Source organism: Triturus cristatus, chromosome 5_1 (assembly GCF_964204655.1).
Source record: "Triturus cristatus chromosome 5_1, aTriCri1.1, whole genome shotgun sequence".
In the NCBI taxonomy this organism is placed as follows: Eukaryota; Metazoa; Chordata; class Amphibia; order Caudata; family Salamandridae; genus Triturus; species Triturus cristatus.
In genome coordinates, this window is record NC_140587.1 from 776,380,251 (window position 1) to 776,404,385 (window position 24,135).

The 24,135-nt window shown below is 48.3% G+C and overlaps 1 protein-coding gene across 4 annotated transcripts in view; it reads right to left on the reverse strand.

The window, feature by feature from the left end:
- Positions 1 to 24,135, reverse strand: part of GATA6 (GATA binding protein 6) — a 61,878-nt gene that overhangs the window by 22,639 nt on the left and 15,104 nt on the right. For all 4 annotated transcript variants that reach the window (XM_085605773.1, XM_085605774.1, XM_085605775.1 and 1 more), the window contains exons 3-4: positions 17,249 to 17,415; positions 7,074 to 7,199 (exon numbers count right to left, since the gene is read on the reverse strand). In XM_085605773.1, the coding sequence (XP_085461899.1) occupies positions 7,074 to 7,199; positions 17,249 to 17,415 (293 nt within the window). The remainder of the gene's footprint in view (positions 1 to 7,073; positions 7,200 to 17,248; positions 17,416 to 24,135) is intronic.

Sequence of the window (24,135 nt, forward strand, 5' to 3'; positions counted from 1 at the left end):
TCCTTCCTGAGAGGTGTCCAGACGAGCATTTTATCTCGCGTTTTATCTCAAAAAGGGTTACCAGTGTTCGATGCCATGAGGTGTGATGGAGTGCCGTACAACAGGGACAGAGATCTGTTCTGATTTACCCAAAGCTGGTTTACTGGTGGTATGTTCCCATCAATCAATCTCCACCTTGACAGATAACGAAAAGTTTCTTACCTGTCGGTGTAGTTTTGCAGCTTGAAGATCTTTCTGGATTCACTATGCTGTGCATTATTCCGCGATCTTGTGGTTGGGTCCGGATTCGTAGTCTTTCCTTTGTTTTTTTTTTTTTTTGTTTTTTTGTAGCCCAGGTGGGCGTCGACGTCCACCATTTGGTGCACCTCCCGTGACGTCGTCGTGCTTCCTGCGGAAGTCCCACCTTTGGGGCGCCATCTTCGGGTTCTTTTTTCCCTGTTTTTTCCTTTTTTTTTTTTTTTTATTTTTTTTTTACCCTAGGCGATTGATTAATTCTTTTGTCCATATTTCTGTACGTTTCCACTTCTTTGATCCTATCCATTTCACCCCCTCTTCCTCCAGCCTCATCTTCCTGGCGGAGGTGGGTGGGTTCGCTAGTGAATCCAGAAAGATCTTCAAGCTGCAAAACTACACCGACAGGTAAGAAACTTTTCGTTTTGCAGCGTGAATCTTTCTGGATTCACTATGCTGTGCATAGATTTTGTAGCGGTTTTCCTATTTCTGTGGTGGCTGGGTGGAAGATGATCGCTGGTCGTTGAAAATGTGTTGTAGCACCTTCTGTCCGACCTGTGCTTCCTTATTCATTTGAATGTCCACGCAGTAGTGCTTCGTGAACGTGTGCACGGATGCCCAAGTTGCTGCGAGACAAATGTCTTGGATGGGCGTGTTTGCCAGGAAGGCAACTGTGGCCCCCTTCTTCCTTGTGGAGTGGGCTTGGGCCCCCTCTGTTAGCTCCTGTCCAGCCTGTTTGTGACAGAATTGAATAGTGAGGGCAATCCACCTAGCGATGGTGCCCTTGGTCACTGGTCTACCCATGAAGCTGGTAGCAAAGGACACAAACAGCTGCTTCGACTTCCTGAGTTCCTTGGTTCTTTCAATGTAGTGCATCACCGCTCTTCTGGCGTCGAGGGTGTGCAGGGCCTTCTCTGCGTTTGTAGTCGGGTTCTGGAAGAAACTCGGTATCTGGATAGTCTGGTTCATGTGGAACGCCGACACTACCTTGGGCATGAAGTGGGGGTCCGTCCTGAGGACCACCCTGTCTTTGTGAATTTGAATGTAGGGCTCCTGTAGCGTTAGTGCTTGAAGCTCGCTCACCCTGCGTAGTGAGGTAATGGCCACTAGAAAGGCAGTTTTCATCGTCAACATTTGTAGAGTGGCTTTGTGAATGGGTTCAAACGGCGCCTTCATGAGCTCCGTCAGAACCACGTTTAAATTCCATGCCGGCGGCGGCAACCTTTTCGGGGGTGCCATTCTTTTGGCTCCCTCCATGAATCTCTTCACCACCTGCGAGGTGAAGAAACTTCCACCTTTCTCACCTCTGGTGTAGGCAACGATCGCTGCTAGGTGTACCCTTAGGGAGCTCGAGCAGAGGTTACTCTTTAGAAGGTGTGTGAGGTACCTCAGCACAGTTGAGTCTCTTGTCATCCTGTTTTGCAGTCCCTTTTTTCCTGCACCACACCGTGAATCTCTTCCACTTTGCGCTGTAGCACTTTCTTGTAGTAGGTTTCCTTGCCTCCCGTAGCACTCGCATGGTGCTCTGAGGCAACTTTAGGTGTGCGAACTCTAGGTCTTCAGGAGCCATGCTGCCAGGTTGAGGCTCTCTGGCTCTGGGTGCAGTACCTCTCCGTTTTGCATTGAGAGCAGGTCCTTTTTCCTCTCGAACCTGTACGGATTGCCTTGCGCCATTTCTTGAATCTGTGAGAACCATGTCTGCCTCGCCCACTGTGGGGCCACCAGGATCAGAGTCATGTTGCTGGTTCTGCACTTCTCTAGCACTCTGTGCAACAGGGGTATCGGTGGAAAGGCGTAGGCAAATGTCTTCCACCAGCTTATCCATAGGGCATTTCCCCTGGATTGCTGATCTGGTTGCCTGGACGCGAAGCTTCGGCATTTTGCATTGTGGCGTGTTGCAAACAGGTCTATTGTGGGAGTCCCCCATTTCTGGAAGATTTTCTCCGTTTCCTGGCCATTGAGCTCCCACTCGTGCGATGCTGAGGTCTGCCTGCTCAGCCAGTCTGCCTCCACATTGTCCTTTCCTGGCAGGTGAATTGCCAGTAGATCTATCTTGAGAGGTATGGCCCATCTCCAAATCTCCTGAGCTAGGGATGAGAGGGGGAACGACTGTGTCCCCCCTTGTTTGTTGATGTAGAACATCGCCGTGGTGTTGTCTGTCTGTATCAACACTCTCTGGCCGAACAGGTGTTTCTGGAATGCCTTCAGGGCTAGCAGTATCGTTTTCAACTCGAGGTAGTTGATGTGGCGGACCGCGTCCGCTGGAGCCCATAGACCCCTCACCCTGAGGTTGTCCATGTGCGCTCCCCATCCCTTCTGTGATGCGTCCGTGGTAATGGTCACTGTTGGGCTTGGTGGTGTCAGGCTTCTCCCCGTTGTTATGTTGTCTCTGTTCCACCAAGTTATCTCCTCCTGCACTGCGTGCGTAACAACCACTAGATCCTCCCAACTTCCGTTTGCTTGTGACCATTGCTGTTGCAGCCATTCCTGGAATGGTCTCATGTGCAGGCGTACATTCGGCACCAGCTGGATACAGGACGCCATCATTCCCATCATCTTGCTCACCGCCCTCCCTGTCAGAGCTCGCCCCTTCTGGTAGAGCTGCGTCTCCTTCAGTAGAGCATCTGTCCTCCTGTCGCTGGGCACTACCGTATTGTGTAGGGAGTTGATCTTTGCCCCCAGGAAAATCTTTACCTGCTCCGGTTCCAGCGACGATTTTCCCCAGTGGATGGAAAACCCCAGATTTGATTTGTGAGGGTGTCTGTTACGCGTTTTGCGTGCCTCTCGCACTTCTCGCGTGAGTTTGCCTTGACCAGCCAGTCGTCCAAGTAGGGGTATACGTGTATTCCCTGCTTTCGTAGGTGTGCCGCTACCGCCGACAGGCATTTTGTAAAGACCCTTGGTGCTGATTTTAATCCGAAGGCCAGGGTTGTGAACTGGTAGTGTTCCTGTTCGATGTTGAATCTTAGAAGGCCCTTGTGCCTTCTGTTCATTGGGATGTGAAGGTAGGCATCTTTGAGGTCCACGGTGACCATGAAGTCCCCTTCTCTTATCTGTGGCAGTACCTCCTGCAGTGAAGTCATTTTGAACCTTTGTGTTTTGACGAACTTGTTTAGGTACCGGAGGTCCAGTATGGGTCTGAGGTCTCCGTCTACCTTCGGAACCACGAAGTAGTTTGAGTAGACCCCTTTGTTGCGTTCCCTGAACGGCACTGTCTCTATGGCTCCCTTTTGCAGGAGTTTCCGTGTTTCTTCTCTGAGTATTGCCAGTTCTTGGGCCGATCTCTGTCTTCCCTTCGGCTTTCTGTTTGGAGGTCTTTTCTCCAAGTCTACGCAGTATCCGTACTGCACGATGTTCCGTATCCACTTGTCTGTGGTTATGCGCCGCCACTCCTGAAGGTAGAACCTCAGCCTTCCGCCTACCGGTGACGTATGCTCGTAGGCTCTTGAATCTTCTCTTCCCCCTGATGACACCTTTTTGCGCCTCACCCTTGGGGGCCTGACGAGGGTGGGCGTCTTCTTGCGTGCTGAGTCACTTCGAGGAGGGCTGATCGCCCCCTCTCCTCCTTTGGCCACGTCCGTTCCCTCTCCCTCGAAAGGACTGGCCCCGAGGTTGATATTGCCAGCTTTGCTTCTGCTGACTTTGTCCGTGACCTTCGCCCTGCTGACCTTGTTGGAACGCCTGGTGCGACGTCCCCTGTTGGCTTCCACCCCTACCGTAGGGTCTCCTCGAGGGATTTCCTCGTCTCATTCCCCTCAGCTGCAGGGCCCCCATGGACCTCGCTGTCTCGTTCTCCTTCTTGAGCTGGGTGAGCTTCTCGTCCACCGTTGCTCCGAAAAGTGTCTCTCCGTTGAAGGGGGTGCCAAGGATGTTGTTCTGCACTTCCGGTTTGAATCCCGAGATTCTTAGCCATGCATGCCTCCTTTCTGTGACCCCTATGGCCATGAGTCTTGCTGAAGTCTCTGCCCCATCCAACGCCGTCTTTATACAGGAGTTGGCGATGTTTTTGCCTTCATCTACCAGGTGAGAGGCTCTCTGGCGGTATTCTTCGGGGAGGTGCTTTACTAGCTCCCCCATTTCATCCCAGTGTTGGTACTGGTGTCTATTTAGGAGTGCATTTGAATTCGCCATGCGCCAGTGCATTGCGGCGTTCCTCTCGACCTTTCTGCCTGTGAGGTCGATTCTCCTGCTCTCTTTATCTGGAGGTGGGCCCGAGGTTGCTGGCACGTTGGCCCTTCTCCTGGCCGTGGAGGCAATGATGGAGTCTGCGGTGACGCTACCCTTGATGTAAGGTGGGTCCAGGGAGGAGTGTTTATACTTTTTCTCTGTCCTGGGCGTGATCGACCGACAGGTGGCAGGCTCCTTGAAGGCTTCTCTCCCCTGGTTCATCACGCTTTGTAGCATGGGGAGGAACTGGCTCCTAGTCTGGATGGGGAGCAGTGTTTCGACGAGAAAATCTGCTTTCGGCCTCTCCTCGTCGAGCTTGACGCCGAAGGCCATTGCTGCGCTCTTCACCACCATATTGTACACCCCGATGTCGTCGGGTGGCGAAGGCCTCGAGGGGTACGTGTCCACGGCCTCCTCCGGGTTTTCGGTGTCGAGATCTTGCCATTCGACGTCGTTGCCGGTAGATGTCGCCGATTCGAAGAACGATTGTTGGTCTTCTTCCTCGGCTTCTTCCTCATAATAGGGCTCCTCTTCCTCTTCGAGGTCCCTTGTCAGCCCTTCGGCGTCGAACTCATCCTCGACTTCGACGACGTCCGCCGATGAAACCGTTGGAATCTTGAATTCCTTCATCCTGGCGTCGAACTCCTTCTTCCTTTGAAGGATGTTCTCCATTTCGGCCTCGAGCCGCCTCTTCTTTTTCTCCATTTCGGAGATGCTTTCGGCGTCGACCGCGGGTCTTTTCGATGAAACTTGCGTCGACGTCGAACGTTCTTTCTGCGTCGATCGGTCCGTTTCATGGGATGATTTCGACGACCCTTGCCTTTCGGCGTCTTTCTGCGCCAGGGAGTCCTTTTGTAAGGATCCGCTGGGCCTTTTGTCCGAAGTTCCCCCTTTGGACGTCGAAGTTTTCGGCGCCGGGGCTCCCTTCGTGGACCTTGACTCAGTTTTTCTCGAGTCACCCTCGTGTTTTCGAGGTGTTTTTTGATTTGCGCTCGACGATTCTCTTACCTCGTCTTCTTTTTTCTTGTCGGTCTCTACGACCGTGAAGTTTTCGGCTGTCTCGGCGACGTTGTCCTCGTCGTCCGTGTCGAGGCCCAGCGCGTAGAGTGTCGGGGGTTTTCCTTGGCCCTCCATGTTGGCGTTGGCTCTCCTCTGCCTCTCTCTCACCCTGAGTGTCTTCGGCGCGAAGACTGAGCAGGCGTTGCAGTCGATACTCTGATGATCCACCGGTAGGCAGAGGTTGCAGACCGGATGCAGGTCTTTCTGCGCGAACTTGTGGTGGCAGTTTGGGCAGAACTTGAATGGCGTCTTGTCCATTTCGCTCAGGGTCTCTGAGCGTGCATTCTCCAAGGTCGTCGAAGAAAAAGGCTCGCTGGTCTTCTTTCTTCGCGTTCCTGTCGAAATCTGTTCTTTCCTGATGTCTTCTCTTGATTCTATCGATGAAACTCGCTTTTCTTCCTTCTTCCTCCGAGTGAACTTCTGGAGCTTCCCGATGACGATCCAGACCCAACGGCGGAAAAAAGAATCTGAAGATGGCGCCCCAAAGGTGGGACTTCCGCAGGAAGCACGACGACGTCACGGGAGGTGCACCAAATGGTGGACGTCGACGCCCACCTGGGCTACAAAAAAAAAAAAACAAAGGAAAGACTACGAATCCGGACCCAACCACAAGATCGCGGAATAATGCACAGCATAGTGAATCCAGAAAGATTCACGCTGCAAAACAGCAAGCACATTATTTGTGTGCAGGAGTACTCTGTCATGTAGACCAACTCCACTACTAAAAACAGAGCCAAGGGTCTCTCTGGGTACCTTCCTGACACATGAATTAACTGGATCTCCTTCTATTACCTGCTCTCCCTCTTGAAAAATTCTCAACCTACCTCATTTCTGAATAATGTAAGTGTGTATTTGGAAAGTGCTTGTTTACCCTGTGGAGTATCTTGGTGCTGAATAACAGAAGTTTATCATTCAAGGTTAACCCTATAAAGATTAAAGTAGATTTCAAACTTCTGAAGAGCAGACATGGCCTTTGTGGAAATACCATAGATTTCCACGGGCATTTTCTTGCAGATTGTTTACAGGCTTTTTTCTTCATCATGAAAACACATTTTCCTGGAGAAGTCTGTCACTCTGTGCCCCTGTAAAAAATGGCCATGCTTATGGTACCTTTGGACTCAAATTACATACCTATTCCTACATTTTTGGAATTAGGTTTACATGGGTAAATAGAGTGTAAAAACCTTTTATATGGTGTGCAAATAACCAGAAAGTTATTACTTTACTTTCAATGTGTTTTCTACCTTGACGGGGCTAACCCTATAACCCTCCCCTGGGGACACCTAAATTCCCAACTGTAACTTTACCTCAACAGATACAGATTCTGTGAGTAAGGTTCAGTCCTTTCAGGCTGTAAAATGCTTGTGAGACTCCGAAATTGAACTTAGATGTGCATGAATGTTTTCTGAATTGGGCTCTTACTAGATCACACCTTCTGCCTCGAGTCTTGAGCTAACGCTATAGCCTCTGTCAGCCAGTTTAGATATTCCTCTAAGGTTTCCCGTTTAGAATGATCATCGAAAATGTTTACAATTTATGCCCCCCACTGTTAATTTTTATTTTTGTTGTGCTCTTTTTATTAATTCAAAAGGCGTTAACTGAAGTAATGCTCATACCCCATGTAGCTTCATATAGAGTCCACAGGCGTTGCAGACCGGCTCTCCCTCCGCGTTCCGACGCCATAGGGTAGTCGTTGATGTGTGACAATTCGAGCATAACAAGCCGATTCGCCTCGAGGAAGGCTGAAAGGAAAGGAAAGAAAGACTTTAGTGCATGGATTTTGATCAAATGGATCCCTAATCCCCTTACAGTTTTCTGTTGCATGTGGAAGATAATAAGTCTGATAACAAAATAAATAAATCGAGTGCTTGCCCAAAGGTAAATCGGTCCCACCCAGTGGCTACTCCAAGACCATGGTCGATTTCACATGGTTGAATCAGAGATCCCTGAAACAATTCATTTTTTTCATCATCTGGTGCAAAAAAATAAGAAAGGGGAAGTTCATAAACACTTCCTTCTGCCTTAGGATGGTGAGGAGAGAATAAAGTGAATTTTGCAGATGCACAGATTTAAATTCTACTTACACATTTAGTCTGAAATTCTATGGAAGAAAAGGCATGCAGAATTTTTTATACACGTTTATGCAGGGTTGTCTTAACAGCATTATAGGCCCCTGGGCAAAGCAGTGCACTGGGCACTGCCTACACAATCACTCACAGGAGTAAAAATGTTAACAGAAAATTAGGGTTAATTGCTGGTCTGCATGGGCCCCTATGCTCGTGGGGCCCGTGGGCAACTGCCCAGCGTGCTCATGCGTTAAGACAGCACTGGGTTTATGTTTTGCTGAGCTTGTCTATGGACAATGGTATTACGGCATTGATGAATACTGCGTTCTGTAAATTATATCTTCCACAGGTCATTTGTTTGTGTTCAACAATGATATGTGCAAAACAAATCATAGCAAACGTTATGATTTTCATGCAGAAGTGAAAAACTCAGAAAACAATGCTGAATTAGGAAGTTACTCATTCATTTTCACTGAGGCTGCAAAAGAACAAAAAAAAAAAACTAGTTGTGATTAAATCTGACACGTGTAAGATTTCTTACTGCTAGCTGATTCCATCTTAAGTAAGTGAGTGTTCAAAATGAGTGCTGGCATTTAACATGTTTTTAGGGTTAGAGGATAATCATTTCTAAACATTGGTCATTATGTGGCATCCAAATCATTGTCAGTGCTGAATTTATATATAAATAAATAAAAAGATAAATTCAGGGACTCATAGTTTCTCTAAGGGTCCAGTCACATTTTCTGCTGAATGCCAGGATTGGCGAATACCAAGCCTAACTAGTCTTGATTCCACCTCAAGCCTCTTCCCGATGCCACCCTCTTCTTCCTGTCATTTTATCTCACTCTAGCATGTTATTTATATTCCTATTTACTCACTTTGTCACTCTTTACCTAGCTTTCACTCTCAGGATTAAAGTCCAGTGATGAAAAATAAGTCCGAGACCCCACAAATGTGTTCCAGTGCACTCCACATGCAATGACCAACACAAATTAAGCACTGGAACTGTACAATGTTTACACCCTATTGGATGCTATAATAGTGAGTGCAGATTTTAACTGTACTGAAGTACAAAAATAAAGTGGTGAACAACCTGCTAGAGCCTTTCTATTGTTCTGAAGAAGAAAGATTTATAATGATATATTTTTCTTATCATTTCATGGTACCACTATATGGTAATTTTAGTGAACCAGATAGGTGTATGCCCAGCATGAAACCCTCTGATGAATCAGAAGCTAGATAAGAACTTCAAATGAACAATAGTAACCCTATTGCGTGAGTAGGCGCCAGAATGTGTTGACCTGCGCGCCCATTAATCATAGCACGCTGTAATAATTTAGTGCTTGTGTCAGCATGTCTGAAACAATTGCCACAGTCAGAAGTCATTTACGTGGCAACGATGACAAGTCATTCTAGGAACCAAATGCACCTCAAACCTATTCATAAGAGATAGCTGCTTGGTGTTGTCCAGTTGAATTGTACCCAGTATAACACGCTACCAAAAGGGGGGGATTCAAAGCCCTTTCACATCCACCCTCAGTGATTGCAAGCTAGCTTGTTTTATAAAAGTAAGAAATCACTTGTTTATTCACTGCCATAGTTTTTTGTTGTTGCATGGTGCTGTAAATAACTGGCTTCAGTATTACCCAACTCAATTTATTGACCACGGACAGATAAAAGGCAGAGCTGGCCCTATTGGAATTTGAGCCTGTGATATATAAGTTACAGCTCCCGGCAACAAATGCGTAAATAACTGCACTGTCTTACCAAGTTTACATTGAACTTTGCTTCACTTAACAAAGAGCAGGCACACATGGGGTTCGCTGCGTGACAGACTGACTTAGAGGTCTGGAGTTGACACCACAAATTTTACAGTACATCAAAATTTAAATATTCTTACAGAATATCTTTCATTTACTTGAAGAGATCTGAGGAAAACCCTATGAATATATGATACATTTCTCTGAGCCACATACACATTCCTGATCCACAATTCTAAATAAAGGTGATACCAGTAGACAGTATTGTAATATTACTATCACGCCTTGACTATTGTAACAGTCTTTATCTTAATATGCAAATACAACATCAAAATAGGCTGCAGGCTATTCAGAATGCTGCAGCCAGACGGCTGACCCGGACTCCTAGGACTGTTTCAGTCAAAGGAGAATTAAAAAAACTGCACTGGCTCCCAACTCATCTGAGCTCTCGTTTTAAGGCATTGTTTATTGTGTTTAGAGCCTTGAATGGGATTGGTCCAGAGTTTCTTAAAAATAAGTTTTCTTGGTATATCCCTTGCAGAACTCTTAGATCTACTGGTGCTAAGCTAGTGAAAACTCCCTGTTTCAAAAAAGTAAACTGGGGAGGTAGAAGTTTTGTAAATAGTGCTTCCAAAATCTGGAACAAACTCCCTTTCATGTTGAGAAATACTTCTGATTTTAGTCTTTTTAGGAAAAATCTTAAAACATGGTTCTTCTCTCAGTTTTAGTTCTCTGTTACCTTAGGTTATCAGTGCTCAGCGCCAGGACACCGTATGGTAATCGCGCGCTCTAGAAGTCATAATAACATAACATTTAAAGTGTCAGGTGGGTCATCAAGAGGAAGTTGTGTCTTAATGTGTTAATTGCACTAAATGTATATAAAGTTAACTGCCGGCGCTCTATTAGCATTCCGGCGTCTGTTAGGTTTGTTCCGTGGAGGATGCACTTAATCCAGTTTTGGAAAATGTTGACTCCTACAAGAGAAACCTGGCACATGATCTAGTGGAAAACGGTGTCACCCAGGCATGTTTTAAGGCATCCGCAAAGTGGAAAATTGCCATGAGCCCCCACATTTATAGGAGCTCCCTGAGAGGGTGAGATCCTGCCTCCATCTTTCTCACCACTGTCTATTTATTTATCTCAACCTCTGTTTATGTATTCCCATTTCAGAAGGTTTAATGTATGCAGTAATGCTTATAAGCATTTTGTGTAGGCTTCCATTACCACAAAATGGGTAATAAGATTCAAATTTATTCTAAACATGGGGGCCAAAAGTATGTCATATCGGGGGCACCAGAACTCCTTAAAACGATACTTGTTATCGCTTGCTTCAGACTCGAAGCGTCTAAACCCAACCATTAGAAAACCAACTCACACGATAATTACGAAGCGCTCAACGGAAAAAAAAACCTAGCCCATCTACCAGGTGCACTGTCTACGCATAAATGCTTACTAGTTTACTAGAGAACTTGCACTTTCCAACCCCAGCCGCTAGATGGCGCAAAGACCGAAGGATGGGGTTTTGTAAACTGTATTTGTAATCTGGCCATTCTCTCGAACATGAAGGCGTTAAACGTGTTCTTCAGTTGGAACTCACTCACTTGGAGTGGGCGCTTGTTTTCTGCACTGACTCGCGGCTTTGGCTTACAAGGAAACAGCACAATATTGCATGATCCTAATAAATCGCCAGCAGCGGATAAATCCCACGCAACAGACCTGGGACGAGAACGCTCCCCCGGTCCCGCGCGCACAATGGCGATGACGTCACGCGCTGCGCCCTCTCGCACGCTGACCCCGAGCCGCAGCCGCCGTGAACGCCAACGTGTGGCAGCAAAGGTTCGTGTAATAAATGAGCCGTTTATGATGCTCTCCCCGTGGAGTTTGGAGCCAAGATACAGGCAGGGTTCTATCAGGAACTGTCATGTAACAAAGAGCTTTATGAGTGTGCGAGCCACATATCACGAGGGAAGCCAAACCTCATAAACAAACGAGAGGAAGGTGAGCGGGTTATAAAAGCCCGGGCAACAAGTGATCTCTGTTCCATTCATCAGGGCCGCGGCGCTCGGCGCACACTGTAAATCTGATGTTGAGCAATAAGTTGAGCCCTGCTCCAAGTGGAGGCCTATGGGTGCATGTCAATGTCAACATCTCTGTAGACTAGAGAGACATAGCTGTGCATGTGTGTGTTAAAGATTCCTCTGTCAGTGACACCCCAGGCAAACCATTACCTCCTCGTCCGTTTATATCAAGTGTGTTGAATGACTGGAACCCAAATGCATCCACGCAGGTTCAGCCGTAGTGCGCTGAAACTAAACAATTATATTTAGTATTTACCCAAAAAACGTAGAAGACAAAGCAAGAGTCCCATGTAACAAAGGATGATTGAGGTGAGGGAGTAGGGTTAAGGTGGTTAGGGGGAAAAAACATCTTAGTAGAGGGAATCCTCCCCCCCCCTCCTCCCAGTTATAGCCAGATCCACTGGAATTTTGCGGGGGGGGGGGGGGGGGGGGCGAATTATGTTGCAGAGATCCGCAGCCCAAATAAGGCACATTTATCCGCCTAATGAGGCACATTCTTTGAAAGTATTACACCATTCATTATTTTTATTTTACCTATGGTGACACTATTTTAGTAAAGGTTTCACCTCAATTATACTGGTTTAAAACTCAAATACAGCAATAGGCTGCTGAAATGTGATCAGTCAATTTTCGGGAAAGGTTTTCCACTGCGCCACAATGTATGTTTCTGTGTTTTTAGTTACTTTTCATTTGTTTGACCTAGAAACATTTTTTTAAATAATCTGCTAGTTATCCACCAGATGATGGATTATGTGGCAAATCCATAATTTTGAGAAAATCGTAGCGGCCACAGAATCGCATAATTCCAGGTGACTCATTATAACACAGTATCCAAAGTATCTATAGGATCTTATGCCTTATTCCACATGCCTTTATAGTGCCCAAATGATGTACTTTTGTTTTTTGGGACTTGGGACCATTGTTAACCTTTGCCTTCGCAGCTGGCTCAAGTCCCACCAAATTTGAAAGGAATTTAGAGGCAAATGTGAAGTGTCTTTTTTTTTTGCACTCTAAATTGGATTAGCCATTTTTGCGAACAAGAATAAAATAGGTTATTTTTGCTAAGTCGTTACGAAGATCGATCAGGTGGTTGTGTTAGGTTAGGGGCTTATAAGGGATGTTATAAAAATACAAATTTCTTTTTCCACGCTAAACACTATACTGTATGGAACATAATCAAATTTAGCTGGGGGTCTGAGCTTACGCTCTAGTGGGTGTTTTTATGGAACGGTGAACGTCCATTTAGGGGTTTTAGAGAGGACCTTATAATGCCAGTTTGGAGATATAATATTAAACATTGAGGCTGAAATCTGGGTGGTTTGAAATGTTCCCTGAATCTCTGTTAGGCAGTATTTGACCATAATATGCAATATTTGTAATATTGTTTTTAAATATTACATGTTACGGTTTGGCATGAAAAATAGTGTTTTTAAAAAAAATAAAAACTTTTTGTGGATTTAGAATACTATACGGTAGCCTGGAGTTGTCGCAAAAAGAAAATTCATCAATCCGTGATTTGGTGCTGGTGCTGAACGGGGGAGATATAGTGAAGTAATTGTTGTTTATATCTTTAAATTACTGCTTTAAAAGAATGCTTTTTTATATAGTGGTTTTGAAATTCCGCGCTGTGCAATGTTCAGCTGTCACTTGGCAGCCAAGTACACACTATCTTTGGATTTCATTTTTACTTAATGTGTAGGCTGCTGGTTAAAAAACATAATTGTGGTTCTTTGAATATTACAAGGGATGGATTCTCATGGGTATTAAACAATAAGTACTGGTGAGCAGAAATACACATTACTTAACAGATTTTTTATTTTGGCTGGGTATTAGGCACAACACTTCATGCTAGGCGGTAACAATGCATGATAGGCACTAAGATTTTGATTTTCTCGAGGATAAAGGATAGAGTCGGGATATCCCAAAAGGAGGAAGGCAACACAAAGAAAGCTTCTGCTCATCATTTTTCACTTAAAGGTGGGTAGCAATGGTGCTACACTACAACCATAGTAAAGACAATGAGGACCTCATTCAAAGTGACATGCTACTCCTGGTGCACTCGCGTGCAAACCAGGAGCTTGTGCCAGAGTCAGGATTACAAACTGTGTGCAAATTTAGCACAGAATTGGCGTTTTTATTCCCACACAAATTTTGCCAGGAGATAACTTGCAAAATTTGTTTGGGGAAAGAAATTCATGATGGGTTTTACAGCTCAGAATGATGGCAACCCTGATTATATAATTTACAAAACCTGCACCCACATGTTATCCCACTTTCAGATTTGTGGAACTCAGACTAGGAGGGTAATTTCACCCCATGAGATGTTGAAGGCCTGTTGGTAATTTTCTGGAGTAGAATTGCCTACTGGTAAATCTAGAACACTCGCAATGAACCGTCGGGATCTTTTGGAGTGCTGAAATGTTCCTTGAGGATACACAAACGTGACCAGAGTTGATCTGCTAAGTAAAACTGAGGGCCTTAACTTTTATTTTGGCGCACCAAGAGTCAACACAAATCACAAAATATATCTTAAAGGAGCCTGACAGCCCTGGTAACGTGGAGGCTGCTGCATTTTGGAGGCTGCTGCATTTTGGACAATGTGACGTCGTGAAGCAGATAACCTGGTGTGCTCACAGACTGCTTTTCCAAACTACAGCAGAGATGGGATTGAAGCAGTAATCGCACAAAAACAGATCGCCTAACAACTGAAAAGAATTGGTGTTCTTGTTACTTCAATCAAAACAATTTTTTTTTTATAACTGCAGACAACCAGCTTGATCTGAGGGGCGCACAGCCATAAATTGAAGTACTTGTTATATCGATTAAAAATAAGCATAAGTAGCTGATACGCAATTTATCTCAGCACAAGATTTGTTCTTGTGCTCTTGCAATTACACGCCCTTTCAGTGGGAGTACAAGAGGTCAGTTTGAACCATTAGACCACCTCTGGTACCAGGCCCCTTAAATCTACTCATAACCAACTGGATGTTGTAGTTTGTCTTTTTGTAGGATAAAATGGAAATGTCCTTTTTATAATAATTTTTCCAAAAGTCAAATAACATTCAAACACATTGAGCCATCTTTTAAACATTAAGTTCTGGTACTTTTTGCTGCACAAAAGAGCAGTTGTGTTTAAACAGAAACAATACACATCTCCATTAATATTACTCAAAAAGGACGGAGATAAGTACCAGACAAAGACAGCTCAAGTCTCTACTTCCATAAAATACTTAAGCACCCAGTCTGCTTGTCATGGGGTGAATCAATAGTTAGTATGAGGATCAGCTGTGCTCAGAGAAAACAGCATCTCTAAGCCTACCTTTCAATCAAAACCCGCCTCCGCCCCTTCCTACTTAGATGTAAATATTTACAACAGGCCGAAAACCAAAGGCTCAAGTCTTCCAGACAGCCAAACTGCACAGACAATAAAAGATGAACTTTACAAGGCCCAGACTGCATGCCAAATCCCATAGCCCAACTTAAGAGCATCAGGTGCGCATCCACTCAACATTTCCTTAATTTGGGTGATCTAATATTAAAAACATATCCCTTTGGGACGATTGAAAAGAAACTCAGTGTGTCAAGGAAGAGGCAGGGTTAGCCGTCTCACTTCGGCTTCTGTACATGCCTCAGATAGACTTGAGGTGACTGTGATGTTACAAGTGTGAATAGAGCAAGTGTTTAAACTCTTAATCTAATTGTGCTGTCTTTGCATGGCACATGTGACGAGTAGACCGATTAGAAAAGCAACTAATAAAAATATCTGGCATACACACTATATATTTATTGCAATCCCTGAAAGTGGTACCCTTTTGAGCTCTATATAGAAACTTGATTAACAAAAATCATAGATTGAGTGTGCTTTGGAAACGTTTCTGAACTGTTGTAGGAAATATGAGACCTGCAAGCATTTGCTTCAATAGCCATCGCTATAGTGGGAAAGAATGTTATGAAAAATACTAATCTGTTACTCGCCAGTCAGAATGAAAATGGTATCACATTTTCCACTGGTGCTGCATATGTCACTCCTGTCAGTGGCATTGCGCATCCTTATCTGACAATATTTTGAGTTATCTATGCAACTATCAAGTTATATTTCTATCTCTGGAATGTGTGTGTGTCTTTGGCTGCATTCGCGCATGTGTGTCTGTGTGTCTGTAGAGCTGCTTACCTGTCCGAGTTATCTGGGTGGGTCCCTATCGATCTATTAATCTATTTAACAATGAGTGCCATCCAGTCGCCCCTTCATCCCTCCAACTTTCTTCGTATCTGTCAGTCTGCCTGTTTATCAGTTATTTGTCTAGCAGACTGCCTGCCCTGTGCCCCACTTTCTATTTGTGACTGATGCTCCCTTTCAGATACGGGTACTACATTTATTTGCACTGATCAGTGGGTACTAGGAAGGGGCTGGAGACTGGCCTGTTAGGTTGAAATCGTCATGAGAACACGTGTGATATTACAATGCCTACTGGTCTATGTACTAGGCGGGCTAGAGACACCTTCTCTACAATCCATGTATTGACCTGTTTTTAAGTGGGAAGCCTGCCATGTACAACTACAAACCACACTCATGCAGTAAAATATACAAAAAGTACAAATCAACGTTTTTATATTATTTTTTAAAATGTATGACTTCTAGGTCAAGCGCCCCCCCCCCCACACACACACACACACACACAGACACACGTTGAGATGCCTTCGGTGCAAAGAGATTTTCAGTTAGCTGTACTTAGTGGCCAAGTCATGGCTGTATAGAACACACAAAATAAAATAATAAGAAGAAATGGCTTCTTCCATTACAGACCCATTATGGCAGCAGCGACACCCCACGGACTGTTCAGTCAATGGCATTATCGACTGAGACCGTGTGATAATGGAATAAACACACTGTTGCGACTGGTCTTTACTGTGGTGAGACAGGCCCCAGCAGACACCGTTGTGTATCAGTGGGAGGAGGCAGACATGGTGCTTGGGACCAACTCACATCTTACTGCTGCAGACTGCTGGCTCGAGGGTCAACCTCGCAAGGGTTGGACACATTGGGGGCGAGGGCAGACGGCTTTCTAGCCTGGGCCAGCTCTGGCAAAAAGCAAACCAGACTTATATATATCATAAGTGTGCGTGGAGGACAGAGCAACGTAGAAGGATTATTTCACACACACACACCGTCGATTACTTGCTTAGTGTTAGTGAAAAGTGCTTGACAGTTTTGCAAATTGTAAAAAAAAAAATGTGGTGTTCACTTAAAATCACCTGCAGCATGACAGATATTTGATGCATATTTGCAGCAGACTGCACTTGGGTTCTACGAAAACAAGATAAAACGGATTGTGTTGAGAAGTTAGGTGGTCACCTTAAAGGAACTTCAAATGGTGCACAAACAGCGTGCACACAAGAGCATGTTTACTCCCTGTACAATGCGGAATGGGGCAAATATATTTCCCTTCAGTTCACAGTAAATAAGAACGTTTGCTTCGGGGAAAAATTGAGGGAAATGGTTGTGAAATCAAATGTATATTTCTACATCATATTAATTCTTAATGCATACATAAAAAAAATCCCAGAACATAACTAGCGCTTTAATTGTAGAGGGAGCAGACATGACACTATTTTTGCTCTGGGTGCACTAAAGTGGAACACACTTGTCTTGTCCGGGTTTGCATTTAAATTGCTTTCTTATTGTGAGTGTAGAATCATTTTGCGTTGCACCTTCCCTCCCTGTTTTATACACGGTTCAAATGGATTTTTCCATTCCTTCGTAGTGCCAGGTTTCTGTAGCCTGGCCCCGGTGCTGTGACCGTGCCTCCAGGGGTGGGAAGCGAGCTCCAACCCCCTTCCCCTCCCACGAGGGGGCGCCCATGCCCTCCCGCGCCCGGCCGGTACTCACCACTCGCTTCGTGGGCTTGATGAGCGGCCGGCTGAGCCCGTTCATCTTGCTGTAGAGGCCGCAGGCGTTGCACAGGTAGTGCCCGGTGCCGTCCCGTCTCCAGAGGGGCGTCTGGATGGAGCCGCAGTTCACGCACTCTCGGCTCTCGGACAGGTCATCCAGGAGCTCTGGGGAAGCGGAAAGGACAGGGTCACTGCGGGGGTCACCGTGGTGTGCGTAGTGCGTGCGTGAGGGCTGCGTGCGGGCCTGTGTGGGGGTGTTTATGTGTGAGTGTTATGGGTATGTGTGTGACTGGGGGGCTTTTGAGCGTGCGGTGTAAAGTGTGTGCGTGTGTGAGGGTGAAACGGTGGCATTTCAGTGCCGAAAACGAATACAAAATACTTTGCATTAAGGAAATAGACACTTCTTATACAGCAACAGCTACGCAAGAAAATAACAAAAAAAACACAAACCTACCACATACAATAAAAAAAGGCAATGTCAACGTTTATCTAATTGTGATGTATGCAGAACAAATAGTGCAAATAAAATAACATAATTGTACTAATCGTCTACGCAATCTACACACAGATGCAATATGTAACCAGCATACTCATTAGAGGACTAAAACAAGAAATGCAATTGCAAGCAACACAAATACACTCACACACAAAAATACAAAACGACATACGTGGCCGACAGACCGTTCAATAAACCGCTTAAAGCCGCGCGCGCCTAGAGCCGGCAGGGCAAATACACACCACTGAGCTAGGGCTTTGCTCTTGTTATTCTGTTAAAAGGCAACAGGCAGATTCTGATCAAAATGCGCTTTTAGATCAACATGCCACAGATCCTCGTTAAGACCAATCAATGCATTCAGCAAATTGTAATAACTAATAACATTTGTTTCAAAAGATTCCATTTGCGACTAAGCTAATCGTATTAGTACAAAAGAAATTCGTTTCACGATTAAAAAAAAATAATAATCTAGTGATCAGAGAAGATTATTTTTTTGAAAAAAAATTCTCTTGGTCTCATTTAAAACTCAGTAGCCCGGTCAAAGGCGATTCCCATGTTTCCAGTCAATCTGCAATGTACTCTAGTCATATTCAAGGCAAAACACAGACATCTCAGCCTACACAGAAAAACGTGCATCTCCGACACGCACAGCAGTGAAACAAGCAAAACGTGACCTGTCAAAGCGCGTGAAATAAACAACACACACGTACAACTGGCACACAACAAACAGCACGGAGAAATAAAACACCCGAATGCAAAGTAAAGCCACGCTCATCGGCACGCCGAACACAAACAAACACAGTATCCGTCTCTGTCTGTGCAGAGCGACAGGCTGCTGATGGAGAAGGCGAGACATCAAAGAAGGGGCGCGCGGTGCGACAGCACACCAACTCTATGCATAATTATCAGACAGAGACACATCGCGCACAGCGTGCTGCAAGGAACACAGAAATCAATGTCACGAGTACCACAAGGCGACTTTGGGCACCCGAACAGACACTATCCACGGTAAACACACACTGGCTGAATAATGCCCGCTTTAAGGCATTAATTCTCCTTACAACACCGCGACGCACATACCTGAATCCACACAACTTGAAACCAACATAAAATAAACGAAAGACACTAATCAAATACAGCGGGGTCTCTGTGGCATTACATAGTATTCTATTTAATTCTCATTACAAAACGAACACACACAAAAACAGATTCTGGTAAGTATTTTTTTTATATATCGATTTTTGTCTGGAAATACCAAAAGGTATTCAACCAGTCACTTAAATGCTTCATTAGGCTAGCGCATAGAATGAGTTAAGCGCCGGGAACTGAGCATTGCTACTAAAGTGCTAAAAAGTAGGCGAGAGACAGCCGCCACCTTTCCAGCTGCGTGACGCGCCTGTGCGTAACTGGCTGCTCCTGTCAAGCGCCCCAATGATGCAGTCCTTCCGGTTGCATTATTACACCTTTCCGTCCACGTAATCAAAGACACGGTAGGATTATTTCGGCGCGTCACTTCGAGCACGCTGCAAAGGCTTATATGTGTATAATTCGCCATTATAACTATCATTTCTGCATTCAAAGTATATGTCATTCCTGTTTTCTCGCACCCATCCCTTCAAACGCGAAATAATACATAAATGAATGTAAACACAATATATGTATATATAAATATATGCTTTATTTAAGTTTTTTATCTCTCTATTTCACAAATAAATATTTCCTAAATGCCTACACATGACCCCACAGAAGTACCCGAAAATCAAAGCTTGAATGTAAAAGAAATCCCACGTATGAATCTAAATAAAATTACTGATATGAAGAGAAAAAATACAGCCTTGAATTCAATGATTCGAACCCGTAAAAACTTCTGGAGGGAGCCGTAGAACGACCTATTCCCTTGGGCGCGGTTTTATTACCTTTAACAATTGGATGACATAAAAGATACCGAAAAAAATTCGAACACTTTCGCATGACTGAAGAGTGTGCACTCATCTGGAATGGACGCACCCAGACAGATGTATCGAGGTTTTTGTTTCGTTTTAAAACGCATACGGTAGCGCATGGATTGTGTTGGTGGGGGCTGTGGGGGTTGGTGGTTCACTATCATTGTGTGGAAACAACACTGAAATGTGTATCCGACATGTGGATTGATATTAACATATGGCTGGGACTTAATGGGAATGGCTGTCCTTTAAGTTTTAATAGTATTAATATGGCTGTCCTTTAATTTTTAATAGTATTAATATTCTTATTGTATCCCATTTAGATATCTCATTTCATAGGGCTGTCGGCCCCAGGAGACACTTGCATCCTTGAATAAGCACGACTTCGGTCCACCCCGGCGCGAATCCCACAATATTTGTAATTCCGGCCGCATCCTGCATTCTCGAAATATCCGCCTTTTAGACTGTCCCGGAGCCCCCACTCGGCCAAGGGTGAGTCCAGAGTGGGGTCTCCTCTGAGCTCTGAGCAAGGGCAGCGTGGGGGCTGAGGAGAGGGAGTCTGAGAGGAGAGAGGGGGAGGGGCTGCACCGGGGATGAGTGGAGGCTGAGAGGAGAGAGCGGGAGAGGAGGGCCCCTGCACCGGGGAAGCGTGGGGGCTGAGGAGAGTGAGTCTGAGGGGAGAGAGGAGGGCCCCTACACTGGATGAGTGGGGGCTGAGGAGAGGGAGTCGGAGAGGAGAGAGCGGGGCGAGGAGGGCCCCGCACCGGGGATGAGTGGGGGCTGAGGAGAGGGAGTCGGAGAGGAGAGAGTGGGACGAGGAGGGCCCCTGCACCGGGGAAGAGTGGGGGCTGAGGAGAGTGAGACTGAGGGGAGAGAGGGGGAGAGGAGGGTCCCTACACTGGATGAGTGGGGGCTGAGTAGAGAGAGTCGGAGAGGAGAGAGTGGGACGAGGAGGGCCCCTGCACCGGGGAAGCGTGGGGGCTGAGGAGAGTGAGTCTGAGGGGGAGAGGATGGTCCCTACACTGGATGAGTGGGGGCTGAGGAGAGAGAGTCGGAGAGGAGAGAGTGGGACGAGGAGGGCCCCTGCACCGGGGAAGCGTGGGGGCTGAGGAGAGTGAGACTGAGGGGAGAGAGGGGGAGAGGAGAGAGCGGGGCGAGGAGGGCCCCACACGGGGATGAGTGGGGGCTGAGGAGAGGGAGTCGGAGAGGAGAGAGTGGGACGAGGAGGGCTCCTGCACCGGGGAAGAGTGGGGGCTGAGGAGAGTGAGACTGAGGGGAGAGAGGGGGAGAGGAGAGAGCGGGGCGAGGAGGGCCCCACACCGGGGATGAGTGGGGGCTGAGGAGAGGGAGTCGGAGAGGAGAGAGTGGGACGAGGAGGGCTCCTGCACCGGGGAAGAGTGGGGGCTGAGGAGAGTGAGACTGAGGGGAGAGAGGGGGAGAGGAGGGTCCCTACACTGGATGAGTGGGGGCTCAGGAGAGAGAGTCGGAGAGGAGAGAGTGGGACGAGGAGGGCCCCTGCACCGGGGAAGCGTGGGGGCTGAGGAGAGTGAGTCTGAGGGGAGAGAGTGGGGCGAGGATGGCCCCTGCACCGGGGAAGAGTGGGGGCTGAGGAGAGGGAGTCCGAGAGGAGAGAGCGGGAGAGGAGGGCCCCAGCACCGGGGATGAGTGGGGGCTGAGGAGAGGGAGTCGGGAAGGAGAAAGGACGGCCCCTGCACCGGGGATGAGGAGAGTCGGAGAGGAGAGAGCGGGAGAGGAGGGCCCCTGCACTGTGGATGAGTGGGGGCTGCAGAGAGTTGAGTCTGAAAAGAGAGAGCGGGGAGAGGAGGGCCCCTGCACTGTGGATGAGTGGGGGCTGAGGAGAGGGAGTCTGAGAGGAGAGAGCGGGAGAGGAGGGGCCCCTGCACCGGTGATGATTAGGGGCTGAGGAGAGTGTGTCTGAGAGGAGAGAGCGGGAGAGGAGGGCCCCTGCACTGTGGATGAGTGGGGGCTGAGGAGAGGGAGTCTGAGAGGAGAGAGCGGGAGAGGAGGGCCCCAGCACCGGGGATGAGTGGGGGCTGAGGAGAGGGAGTCGGGAAGGAGAAAGGACGGCCCCTGCACCGGGGATGAGGAGAGTCGGAGAGGAGAGAGCGGGAGAGGAGGGCCCCTGCACTGTGGATGAGTGGGGGCTGCAGAGAGTTGAGTCTGAAAAGAGAGAGCGGGAGAGGAGGGCCCCTGCACTGTGGATGAGTAGGAGCTGAGGAGAGGGAGTCTGAGAGGAGAGAGCGGGAGAGGAGGGGCCCCTGCACCAGGGATGAGTGGGGGCTGAGGAGAGGGAGTCTGAGAGGAGAGAGCAGGAGAGGAGGGCCCCTGCACCGGTGATGATTGGGGGCTGAGGAGAGTGTGTCTGAGAGGAGAGAGCGGGAGAGGAGGGCCCCTACACTGGGGATGAGTAGGAGCTGAGGACAGGGAGTCTGAGAGGAGAGAGCGGGAGAGGAGGGGCCCCTGCACCAGGGATGAGTGGGGGCTGAGGAGAGGGAGTCTGAGAGGAGAGAGCAGGAGAGGAGGGCCCCTGCACCGGTGATGATTGGGGGCTGAGGAGAGTGTGTCTGAGAGGAGAGAGCGGGAGAGGAGGGCCCCTGCACTGTGGATGAGTGGGGGCTGAGGAGAGGGAGTCTGAGAGGAGAGAGCGGGAGAGGAGGGCCCCTGCACTGTGGATGAGTGGGGGCTGAGGAGAGGGAGTCTGAGAGGAGAGAGCGGGAGAGGAGGGGCCCCTGCACCAGGGATGAGTGGGGGCTGAGGAGAGGGAGTCTGAGAGGAGAGAGCAGGAGAGGAGGGCCCCTGCACCGGGGAAGAGTGGGGGCTGAGGGGAGAAAGTCTGAGAGAAGAGACCGGGAGAGGAGGGCCCCTGCACCGGGGATGAGTGGGGCCTGAGGAGAGTGAGTCTGAGAGGAGAGAGCAGGAGAGGAAGGCCCCTGTCCCGAGATGAGTATGAGTGGGGGCTGAGGAGAGGGAGTCTGAAAGGAGAGAGCGGAAGTAGAAGGCCCCTACCCTGGGGATGAGTGGGGGCTGGGGACAGGGAGTATGATAGGTGGGAGCGGGAAGAGCAGGGCACCTGCACCAGGGAAGAGTGGGGGATGAGGAGAGGGAGTCTGAGGGGAGAGAGCCGGGATGTGTGGAGGCTGAGGAGAGGGAGTCTGAGAGGTGAGAGCGGGAGAGGAGGGGCCCTGCACTGGGGAAGAGTGGGGGCTGAGGAGAGGGAGTCTGAGGGGAGAGAGCGGGGATGAGTGGTGGCTGAGGAGAGGGAGTCTGAGAGGAGAGAGCGGGCGAGGAGGGCCCCTGCACCGGGGATGAGTGGGGGCTGAGGAGAGGGAGTCTGAGAGTAGAGAGCGGGAGAGGAGAGCCCCTGCACCGGGGATGAGTGGGGGCTGAGGAGAGGGAGTCTGAGAGGAGAGAGCGGGAGATGAGGGGGAGAGGAGGGTCCCTACACTGGATGAGTGGGGGCTGAGGAGAGGGAGTCTGAGGGGAGAGAGTGGGGATGAGTGGCGGCTGAGGAGAGGGAGTCTGAGAGTAGAGAGTGGGAGAGGAGGGCCCCTGCACCGGGATGAGTGGGGGCTGAGGAGAGGGAGTCTGAGAGTAGAGAGTGGGAGAGGAGGGCCCCTGCACTGTGGATGAGTGGGGCCTGAGGAGAGTTGAGTCTGAGGAGAGAGAGCGGGGAGAGGAAGGCCCCTGCACTGTGGATGAGTGGGGGCTGAGGAGAGTAAGTCTGAGAAGAGAGGGCGGGTAGGGAAGGGTCCCTGCACCGGGGAAGAGTGGGGGCTGAGGAGAGGGAGTCTGAGGGGAGAGAGCGGAGATGAGTGGGGGCTGAGGAGAGGGTGTCTGAGAGGAGAGAGTGGGGAGAGGAGGACCTCTGCGCTGGGGATGAGTGGGGGCTGAGGAGAGTGAGTCTGAGAGGAGAGAGTGGGGAGAGGAGGGTCTCTGCGCTGGGAATGACTGGGAGCTGAGAAGAGTGAGTATGAGAGGAGAGAGCAGGGAGATGAGGGCCCGTGCACTGGGATGAGTGGAGGCTGAGGAGAGGGAGTGTGAGAGGTGAGAGCGGGCGAGGAGGGCCCCTGCACTGGGGATGAGTGGGGGCTGAGGAGAGGGAGTCTGAGAGGAGAGAGCAGGAGAGGAGGGCCCCTGCACCGGGGATGAGTGGGGGCTGAGGAGAGTGAGTCTGAGAGGAGAGAGCGGGAGAGGAGAGCCCCTGCACCAGGGATGAGTGGGGCTGAGAAGAGGGAGTCTGAGAAGAGAAAGCAGGACAGGAGGGCCCCTGCACTGGAGATGAGTGGGGGCTGAGGAGAGTGAGTCTGTGAGGAGAGAGCGGGAGAGGAGGGCCCCTGCACTGGTGATGAGTGGGGGCTGAGGAGAGTGAGTCTGAGAGGAGAGAGCAGGAGAGGAAGGCCCCTGCCCCGAGATGAGTATGAGTGG